Source organism: Spermophilus citellus (genome assembly GCF_964194105.1).
Source record: "Spermophilus citellus genome assembly, chromosome: 4".
NCBI lineage: Eukaryota > Metazoa > Chordata > Mammalia > Rodentia > Sciuridae > Spermophilus > Spermophilus citellus.
The window spans coordinates 148,001,295-148,013,170 of NC_138185.1; the positions used below are offsets into that span (position 1 = coordinate 148,001,295).

Here is an 11,876-nt window from a genome sequence, read left to right on the forward strand (position 1 = left end):
ATTACCAACATATGCGTCTCTATTGCAAGTCTACTTGTTTTTATAATAGAATAAATTGATTATAAGGAATTTTATATTATTCACAGAATGTTGTAAACATTTGAAGTTATTTACAAATATGACAAGTGTTAAATATATAAATTCAAATAAAAAGTTAATTCCATTTGTATCTAAAACATACAAATACACAAAGTAACACTGATTATTTGCAATACAGAACCAAATCTATTCTTACATATTTCTTTGAAAATAGAAGGAAAATAAAATTGATGTGCATCTAATAATAAAGATGAAAAGCATCTATCAAGTATTGTTTGATATCTTAGCTAACAAATTTCCTATTTATTCTCCCACTGAAATTTTCATTTTAAAAAAAAGAATTTGGATCATATTAGGTGCATTTTAACAATGGAAAATGGAACTGTTTATCAAAAAACAGAAAACCTGCAATTGTTATCACTCCAAACTCAATATTTTATTTATATTCTAAGTGGTTATGTGCATAGGTATTAACTCTGTATGCTAAATGTCATTGCAAGCAGAATTTTAGTGTAGAGACACAGGCTTGTTGAACCATCAAACTATAACTTTGGAATTTTGGACAACTTCATTTGTACAATGCCAAATATGGTAATGATCTCTTAAACTTGACTTTCTGTTGTATATTTTGTATGGTGCTGAAAATATTCTTGCATATACAATAAACATGAAAGCAGTCATAAAATTGTTGGTAGTGTTTTTATTCCCTATTTCCTGCTCATGAGAGGCATTGACTATACAAATTTATTTCACTGCTTGATTCTTTGCATTTTCATATAAAAGATTAAGTAGTTAATAACTATTTCATAGGAACTACAAGAGGCAAGAAGATGTATTTGAAATAACACAGAGTAGAAAACACTACACAAATAGTTGTAGTGCTCTTACTTTTGAACAAGTAGTTCTGTAGATGTCTAAACAGGTAATCAATTCTCTGTAGACAGGATTTTGCCATTTCTGCTATCAACTGAACTACATTCCTGATGCATGTACACACTCCCTCTGACTGTTTTCCCTTCCCATTGTATTAAAATGTATAGCTTTAAAGTTAGAATTTTGCAGTGTTCATTTATTAGCATCAATTTGGATTTCAATATTTGTGCAGTACATTGATTTCTAGGACTGCCATAACAAATTTCCACAAAATGGGTGGCTTAAAACAACAGAAACTTATTATCCTATAATTCTGGAGGCTGGAAGTATAATAGCATGGTGTTAACAGAGTTGGTTTTTTTCTGGAGTACTGAGGTAAAAAATAGTCCTGTGATAGTCTTATGATTTTATGTGTCACCTTGACTGGGTTGAAAGTTGCCCATCGAGATGGCTAAACATTACATTTGTGCCTGTGAGGGTGTCTCCAGAAGAGATTACCTGTGAATCAGTAGATAGAGTGAGGAAGATCTGTCCTCACCAATGTAGGAAGATATCCAGGTAGAGTAAAAAGACTAATGAAGGGCAAATTCTCTCTCCATGAGCTGGGACCTCTATCTTCTCCTGTTCTTGACATCGGTGCTCTTGATTCTTGTGCCTTCTGGTTCTGGGGACACATACATTATTTACCTGCTACTCTTGTACTCTTCATTTTTTAAATAAAATCTGTATTCCTTGCATGCTTCATAATATGAAGTTCATATGCATTTAGAAATAAAAGATATTTAAAATATAGAAAAATTGGAGGAGAAAAAAATGTATCATTATAAGGACCTCATCATATTATATGACAACATATAAAATATTATATAAAATAATATTGTATGTTCAATAATATAATGTCATAATGAAATATGTAATAATGTACTAATCATTGTATATTATGTATTACAATGGTTTTAAAATATAACATACTATTACATACTATGTATATATGTACCCAATATATATTACCATATATATATATACTATTATATATTATTAATGTAATGTTTTAATAATATATATATGATTATTTAGTAATCATATTATATAATGATATAAATGTAATCTGCTAGTAATAATGGCATAATATATAATGTATAATCAATAATCATATTAATACAGATTATTATTTTATAGATTATTATTTCATATATTATAGACTACACCATTTTATATTTTTAATTATATAATGATTATTATATATAATACAAATATAAAAATGATTATTTATACTATTATGTGTAGAGTATTAAAAGTTAAAGTTGTACTTTGCAAACCACAGGACAACTACTAAACATACAAGCAAATAAAAACCAAAGATAACTAAAAACCCAAGATAGAATTCAAATAGTTATTTAACAAAGACTCAGTCCCCAGGAGAAACAAAAAACAAACAAGACAAATAAAACATGAAGATCAAGAAGGTAGTTTCAAACCCAGATAGACTGAATATCCTATTAAGTGGCAATAGTAAATACACCAGTTAACAGAGATTAATTGACTGGCTAAAAGAGCATTGCTCAGCTATATATTGTCAACTAGTAATCCACTTTAAATACATAGATCTTGATAGCATATAAATAAAAGGACATAAAAATAAATTTTATGCATTAATCTTGTAATACTTCAGATTATAAAAAAACTGGATCCAAATAAATTTATCACAAATTCTTTATTCCTAATTGGAAATTACACACATGGATAATATGACAAAATTTTTTTGATGAGGAAATTGTAAACAAAGATACTTATTGACTTTAAAAATAATTATAGATTCATGAAGATACAGGTTTAAAATATCAAAATGATATTCATTCTTCCATTTAGGATAATAAGGCTTATTATAGGCCTATGGTTCTGGAAAAAAAAAAGACAAACAAGATGTCATAAGCACCTATTGAAAGATATGGGATTATTGTGGAAGCAAGAGGGAGAGCATGGGTCTTGTTCCCCATAGTTAAGGACCTTGGCATGGTGAGCTGGCAGCCTGTGCTTTTCTCTTGGGGGCATTTGTTGATTGTTTCCATGGCAGATCTGGGCTCTGCATGGCAAATTTTCTCAGGCACCAAACTAAGGAGATTTGATGGTTTCTTGGAAATTCAGAGCTAACATTTAGAACTCATGAGACTTCAGGGACAGAATTTTTTTCGGGATTTGCCAGTGTGAGAGGCCATGTGAATACATAAATTCTCCTTAAAAAGATATGGAAACCTGTACCTACATGAGGGGAGAAAACCAGGGTACATGTACTCTTGCCAAAATGAAAATTAACTTATATATAGCAAGTTGGATTGTAGCTTTTGGCTGCTCTACTTGTTGGCAGAGGAAATGGAGAACCTTTTCAGATAAAGACTAGCCTTATTTGAAGGCTGATATAAAACATCTACAAATAGCCTTCATTAATATCACCATGAAAATATACCCCATGATTGAGAATGAGACAAGGATACACTGTTACCTCCATTCCTCTTCAGTGTGCTGAAAATTCTAGGGAATTTCATGAGGCAAGAATAGAAATAGAATATATAAAAGTAGATAATATTAGAAAGCCAATGTGTGTGTGTGTGTGTGTATATATATATATATATATATATATATATATATATATATATATAGAGAGAGAGAGAGAGAGAGAGAGAGAGAAAATATTGTAAACTATTAAAATTAGTGCATTTAACAATGTTATTTAATAATGATATTTTTTCCTAAATTGACCAATAGACAATGCAATCTCAATCAAAATTCTCATACTACCTTAAGCAAATTGTTGTTAACACCTACATAAAATGCATAAAGACAGACTATCCAAGGAAATTTTGAAGGCAAACAGATATCCTTTTTTTCAAGATTTCTAATGTTAAGATTAAATATTAAGATTTTTTGGTATTGGTTAAGAAAATAGAAATATGCTAATGAAACTTACTAGAGATTCTGGCAACAAAAAGCACACAGAGTCACCAGATTTTTGCAAAGAAGGGGTAAAATTACGGTGTGTGATCAACTGCATTTCTACATTAAATTAACAATTTGGTTTTAACTGCATGCACTTCATTAAATTAATTTAAAATAATATTTACTTTATGTAAGTTGGAAAAAATAAAGCTCTTGAAAGATATTGGAGAATGTTTTCACAGACTTTGTATAGGTAATGATTTCTTAAATATGATACCAATTACTTTAAACTTAAAAGAAAATATGTGCCATCAAGGAAATGCAAGTCAGAACCACAGAGATGACACATCATTCTAGTTACAATGGTTATTATAAACATAAAAATAATAAATGTTGGTGATCATGTGGGAAAAAAGAATTCTTATTCACTTTTGATGGGAATGTAAATTAGAACTCTATAGAGAAAAATATGGAGGTTCTTCCAAAAAATAATATACAGATGCCATATAATGCAGTTATTCCACTGCTGGCATCTATCTATCCAAAGGAAATGAAATCAGCATACAAAAGTGATACCTGCACAGCCATTCTGATTGAGGCACTGTTCACAATAACTAAGATATGAAATCAGGGAGGTCCCCATCAATACCTGAATGAATAAAGAAAATCTGGCATATATTTACAATTGAGTATTATTCAGCCATGAAGAAGAATTGAATCATGTCTCCTGCTGGGAAATGGATGGAACTGGAGAACATCATGTAAAGCGAAAAAGGCAATATCACCTTTTCTCTCACATATGAAATCAAGCGGGGAAAAGGCCATAAAAAAGTAGAAGGGGAACTATTAAGAAAGAATAAGGGCGTCAAGAGTCTGGGAGAGGGAAGGTAAGAGAGGATAATGGAAGGGCTCAAATGATCAAAGTACTTTGTATGTATGCATGTAAACGTCACAATGGAAGCCATTAAAAAAATAAACACCAAAACCCTCTGTGTGTAATGAACATCTCATCACTTTCCTGAAAAATCAGAAAGGAGCCAGAGGAAAAAGTATTCAGGTAGAGAAAAGAGGATGATAAACTCCCCAAAGTGCACAGCAATGGTTTCCAGGAAAGAAAAGCTGGAATGCAGTGAGAGCAGAGCAAATGAATGCAATGAAAATGGCAAGTTTCAGGAGGAGACTGGAGTATTGGGGCTGTGATCATCACTATTGAGCTGTTGGACTTGTTCTGATTTATTTTATTTTGAAGATTATTAGAGGCATCAATTGGACAAAGTCAGTGGCAGAAGATTGAGATAATTAGAGATGATTAGAAGGCCTTTGAAATATATAAGGAGAAAGATCCCAATGCTTTAGACAATACAATGAAAGGATTTGATGAATTAGGAATTCTTGCAGGAATTAAAATGCTTTAATTTGATTTTTTTTCATTGAGGACCTTTTCTAGTTTCTATTAATTCATATTATCTTGCATCAAAAATACACATAATTTATGTAATTGTTAACCCCATATCACTACAAAACAATTAACAGCAGGTTTGGAGGAAGGATTGATGTTCCTGCCTGAAACCTCTAGGTCAACAGAAACACCATTGTCTGGAATAGGGCCTACTAAGGAGGATTAGGTTTGGAAAAGAAGAATCAGGATGTCTGGAAACATTTCACAGAAGATTCAGGAAGAAAGTTAGTGTATCAGTCTGGATCCTGGAAAGGCTTTGCTCCTCTATGAGGTTCATCCAATTTCCTGAGCACTCACTCTCACTGTGTCTCAGCTTGTATTTTCCATGTCACTACTCTTCTCTGCAAAGCTCTGAAGTCCTTCTACAGTTCTGATAATGTATCTTTCCACAATTTCCAGAGGTAGGCTATGCCTGTATCTGAGTTGTCTACCTCCTTAGGACAAACTAAGCTTTCTTTCTGATTCTGTTGTATACTGAGCAATGACAATTAAAATATTGGAATTTTAGAGGTAGAATACTGTGATGTATGGAGTTTGAAAACTATTATCATATATGCCTCCATGAAAGAAAAAAAATTAATTAAAGGAATAGAGAAAATAAAATTCTGTTTTTTTTAAAGTATACTGCCATATTTATACTTCTGATTAGATTCCTTTAGTCTCTGGACACATGGGTTGATAGTGAAGGAGGGAGGCAGATTGTGAAATGAGGTAAACAGAGAGGTTGTACACTTCTGGGCCACTACATTTCTCCCTTGTGATATATGTCTTCTCTTGCAATTATAGGTGAAGAGTTTCAAAATTCTCATCCTCTTGTTTTTGGAAAAAACAACCCAAATGATGTTAACAACTCCCATAGCAAGATGACTTAACTTCACAAAGAAAGTTCTTTAATTGTCTGTTGTAATCCATGGGATTGGTTGTCTGAGATTTTGGGGGGTGTGGCATAGTATTTAAATATTTGTTTATGGGTACTTGTATTTGTGACTCATGTAAAAAAATGGGTTTCAGAAGCTTTTCCTGCCTATTGTTACCCTGGGACATCTCTAAAAACTGGTATGTAGCATGTAATCACATTGAAAGAGAAAATATAGCTGTTACCATTCAGAGAGTTAAAAGGGGTTCTGGGCTGAAGTTATTACTAGAGTCAAAAATAACCTGGGTTCTTAGCATGTAAACTTGGACTTTGTATATGAAATTATAAAATCTGAAACAAAATATCAAACTATGTTTAATTATTGTTTATGTTAACCAAAATGATGCATTGAGGTAGGTAGATAAGGGGGAAAGTATTGATATATGGTTCAGAAAACATAGAGATGATGGTAGAGAATAGAATGGGATAAAACAGCAAGCCCAGGTAGACTTCCTAGGACACAAGTTCTCAGTCAAGAAGTTTTTAGTTAGCAATACATAGTGGTGAAATACATGATTAGTTGATTATGCAAACTCCCTTTGACTAGCAGTGTGCACTGTGACACTAACTATGCTGCTAAGATTTAGCTTCTTCTACTGAAAAGTTAAGCTGATAATAATACCTTCTATATAGGATTATAAGATAAATAAGATAATACATGAAGTGTTTAGCACAGTGCTTTGAATGTAGTTGACTAAGAAAATACTGGCAGTTATAATTACAATTAGCAGAGGCTCTTTTCTCCCACCATTTAATAAATATAGAACGCTTTAATTTGACTTTTTATCATTGAGGACATTTTCTAGATTCTATTACTTTGTATTATCTTGCATTAAAAATACACATAATTTATGTAATTGTTAACCCCATATCACTGCAAGACAATTAACTTATACCTGAAGGCCTCTATCTACTTTCATTTAATAACAAGAAAAAAATTTCCTCCTATAAATATGGTTATATTCATGATCAAATGTCTTTGCTTTCTTCCATGTCTTGCATTGACTCTTTTCATGTCTGACATCCATCACTATCACCAAGACCTTTCAATCATTGCATTTGTCAATCTGAGCTGAACAACCTAGAATTTGGCGCAAAGGAGAAGCTTACACAATTAGATTACTTTCTTTCTGCTTGACTTGAATACTTTTCATTGAACCTCCTCATTAGCCAAACTAATTTTTGAATCCAGAAAGTATTGCATTTGAATATCACAATTCTTTAAATGGAAGGCTGGTGGTTTCACATTCAGTTTGTATCTAGCTTACGTAGAGACCTGCAACTACTTTCTGAAATCAGTGACCAAGGGAAAATTATCCTAAGTTACCCTGATGTCTAAGACAGGGCACTGTTTCACTCTGCATTTTAATTCTGAAGTACATTTGATAATGAAGCATCAAAGGAGGTCCTCCTTTCTTTCATGGTGATAGCCACTTGGAATATAATTCAGACTTCAATTTACTACATTTTCTTTTTGTCTTTTTCAGTTTAAAGAATTCTAATGACAGGAGGTAACAACAGGTGAATACAGAGAGAACTGTGAAGAGCCCCACAAGGACTCTCTTCAGCATCTACTTCTCTTTTTTGTCAGATTTGCTTTCTGTTGTCTCAATAAATTATAGATTTATTAAAGAAAAATAATTTCATCATAATATTACATTTTAATATTTTTTAAAAATCTCATAGATCATTAATATTCTCCAAATTGGATGTTTTCCCACTCAGATTAGCTTTGCATGTTTGAAAATAATACTTTATTATGTAATTTTCAATAAGAGTACTATATGAACATAACTAGTATTTATCATTTTACAGTTTACACAGCTCGTTCAAATGCATGCTTTCCCAAACAAGGAATTAAAATTGCAGAGAAATGTGGTGAATTTCATGAGGCTATGAATCCCATCCGTTTCAATCATCATTATATCTCTGTTATATCTCCTACTGATGACCTGGTGCTTAAGTACGCAGATGTCAATAAATTAGAATGAATGAACAAACATGATCACAAAGAGTAAATGAAGCTAGGTGTTCAAATAAGATCTTCCTTTTTGGGAGAGGGGGATACTGTGAATTGAACCCAGGGGAGCTTCACCACTTAGCTACAACTTCTGTCCTTATTTAATTTTATTTTGAGACAGGATCCCACGAAGTTGCTGAGGCTCTTCTTGGAAATTGTGACCTTCTCAACTAAACTTCCCCAGTGCCTGAGATTACAGGTGTGTGCAACCATGCTTGGCAGACTCAGATCTTCTCATCTGAATATATAATGGCATCTTGTGGAAATTTTCAAAGTCTTTCCATTTTGGATGATAATGCAAATGTGAATAACAAACATAAATATTGCTTACTATGAAAACGAATACATTTGGAGTGGTTTTAGAGAAATTCTTCCTACATTTGTAGAACTATGGAAGTCAATTAAATTATAATAATTGTAGACAAAGTAGAATAGTTTTATATCAGAAAATTTTGGTTTAATACATATATTATTTTGCCAATTATTATTAGGTATTACATACACAAAACTTCAGTACAGGGAAATATTTTAGAGGGTACAATTGATACTATAATACCAAAATCTTAATTGATTTTTATAATTTTCATGGTCTCAATATTTGAATGAATTAATAATCTATACCAATTAACTGTCAAGTATGACTCTAAACTTTGACAGGTAGCTCTTTCCCACTTCTGACATCTAGTCATAAAATTTAATTTCAAAAGACATTTCCTGAATAACAGATTGTTTCGATTTTATTTTAAATGGTAAGAATAACATTATGCATTTATATGAAAATATAAAATGGTTTTCAAATTGTATATATTGATACATACATATATATGTACATATCTATGTGTTTGTGTGTGGTGGTGGTGGGGGTATACAAAATTTGGAAAGGAATCTTATACCTACATTTCATTCTTAAAAACTGGCAGTCTAGATTTTAGGGTGCTTTTTCATTTCAAAACTAAATTTATAGCTTCTTAAAATTATAAACATATTTAAGCCTATGAGGGAGAATATTTTTCAAAAAGCTCAATTTTTCCATTCAGTTTATAGTAAGGTTAAAATTTAAATTTCCATTTAATTCATTTATAATAATCTTCCAACATACTGCCAATTTCACATAGATGAATTATTGAACATGCTTTCTTCTCTCTTTGTCTGCAGTAGATTTCTTCAAGGCTCATCTCACATTGTCCTTGGTCTGAAGTGTGACATCTTAATGAGGTGTTTTCTGACCATCTGGGTATAGTCCATATTCATTTGTTCTCCTTGATTGTTTCCATAGTGCTTATCATTAATTGATATAATACTATTTTACTTATTTATTTTTAATGTTCTCTGCCAGTGCTATTATTAAAATATAAGCTATATAAAGATGTGATAGTTTTCTGTTTCTTTTTTTGTCCTTGCTTTGTCTCAGAGTTTTTAAGAGTGCATGTTTCAAAGTTGAATAAATTAATTACATCCGTGATACTATTCAATAAGTTTGGGGAAGCAATTTTGTTATTGAAATAACTTTACATATAGATTATCTCATAAAATCATTAGCAAAGTAATTTAAATTAAATTTAATTAGCAAATATGTCATGGTCACTAAAATTGCATTTAGTCCTATTTTTGAGGGGCAGATATCTGATCAATTAAAGAATATTAAATTCAACTTAGACAAAATGCAACTCATTTTGAGAATCAAAAAGATATGACTGTGATACTAAAGCAACCATTTTTGATTAAAAATAATGTACACTAAATTGTCTAACTCACTATTGTAAACTTCAAAATATTTTAACACAGAAAGGTGAATGTTTTCTCTCACACTAATTTAACTTGCTAAAAATTAAAATTTCCTCCTGATCTTATTACTGCAGATGCTCAAATACATGGCTACATTCGATTCTTTTCTCCGATAACATTTACTGAAGTAACTGGGATGACTTCCATCTCCTTATACTTAGCCTAGATTTTCTCTTTCTCCAAGACTTTATAGAAGGCACTAGACTTATTTTCAACTATTCATAATCTGAATGTGTAAGTAAAGCAAGTGTGACTTTCAAAGTGGTGTTGAGAATTTTGTACATTTTTACAAAAACATAATTAGAATACATTTGCAAATCCTGGTATATCTCAACTTTCCTACTTCCCTATAGACTTATTTGTTAGATAACTCTGTCTACCTATCTGTCTATCATTTCAATCCATAATGAAAAAATAAAGAATAATTCATATAAAATATCAATTTCCAACAATAATGTGAATATACAGTGTCTTTTAGCCTCACAATATTATTTTTATATTTATTAGAATCAAATCTTCTATTTCACTTGATAAATGTTAAGCAAGAGGCTTATCCTTATTAATTATTGTTTTCTTTTCTTCTAGATAACTCCAACAACCCAGACTCAGTTAATGGATGGAGCAATAAGTCAGTGGTTACGGAATTCATTTTGTTGGGCCTGTCCAGCTCTCGGGAACTCCAACTTGTCCTTTTTATAGTCTTCTCTGTGTTTTATGGGGCTGCAGTGTTGGGAAACATCCTTATCATCCTCACAGTAATTACAGACTCTCGATTACATTCTCCAATGTACTTTCTTCTCAGCAATCTTTCCTTCATTGATGTGTGTCAGGCTACATTTGCTACTCCCAAGATGATTGCAGATTTCCTCAGTGAACGTAAGACCATCACTTTCCAGGGATGCATGTCACAAATATTTTTCTTGCATGTTTTTGGGGGCAGTGAAATGGTGCTTCTTGTTGCCATGGCTTATGATAGATATATTGCTATATGCAGACCTCTGCACTACCTGGCCATCATGAGCCGAAGGGTCTGCACTGTTCTGGTGGGAGTCTCTTGGGCCATTGGCATCCTGCACTCAGCCAGTCACCTGGCATTCACAGTTGATCTTCCCTTCTGTGGACCCAATAAGGTAGACAATTTTTTCTGTGACCTTCCCCTAGTGATTAAACTTGCCTGCTTAGACACCTATGTTTTGGAGATCCTCGTACTCACCAACAGTGGTCTGCTCTCACTTATCTGTTTCCTCCTTTTACTCATTTCTTACACTGTCATTCTTGCTACTGTTCATCACCAAGCCTCCAGTGGGATGTCCAAGGCACTTTCCACCCTGTCATCCCACATTACTGTTGTGGTTCTGTTCTTTGGTCCATTAATCTTTATCTATATCTGGCCCTTTGAAAGCTTTCCAATTGATAAATTTATCTCTGTCTTTTTCACTGTCTTCACTCCTTTCCTTAATCCTATGATTTACACTCTGAGGAATAAAGATGTAAAGGAAGCCATGAAGAAGCTAAAGAGCCGAATGTTGGTTCCAAGTGAGTTTTCTAGACAACTGTGAGAAACTAGCACAAATCCCTACTTCTTGGTTTTATACTCAGTACACATGATTGTTACTATTGTTTCTATACAAGTAGACTTTAATTGTTATGGAGCCTGAATCAAGTGTCTAAAAGTTGGTAAGGGCAGTGCAGAATCTCACATTATGCTACTAGTTACTATCTTCTTTGTTATGGGTTAGATATGAGGTATCCCCCAAAAGCTCAGGTGTGAAACAATACAAGGAAGTTTATAGGTGAAATGATTGGGTTTTGAGAGCCTTAACCTAATCAGTACATAGATACACTGATAT

The 11,876-nt window shown here is 32.3% G+C and overlaps 1 protein-coding gene across 1 annotated transcript; it reads left to right on the top strand.

The window, feature by feature from the left end:
* Positions 1–4,944: 4,944 nt before the first annotated feature.
* LOC308648251 (olfactory receptor 4K15-like) lies at positions 4,945–11,585 on the top strand (the record flags this gene model as incomplete). Its single annotated transcript, XM_081292907.1, has 2 exons — positions 4,945–5,008; positions 10,612–11,585. 2 exons carry the CDS (start codon positions 4,945–4,947, stop codon positions 11,583–11,585), a joined length of 1,038 nt encoding a protein of 345 aa, XP_081149033.1.
* Positions 11,586–11,876: the final 291 nt, after the last annotated feature.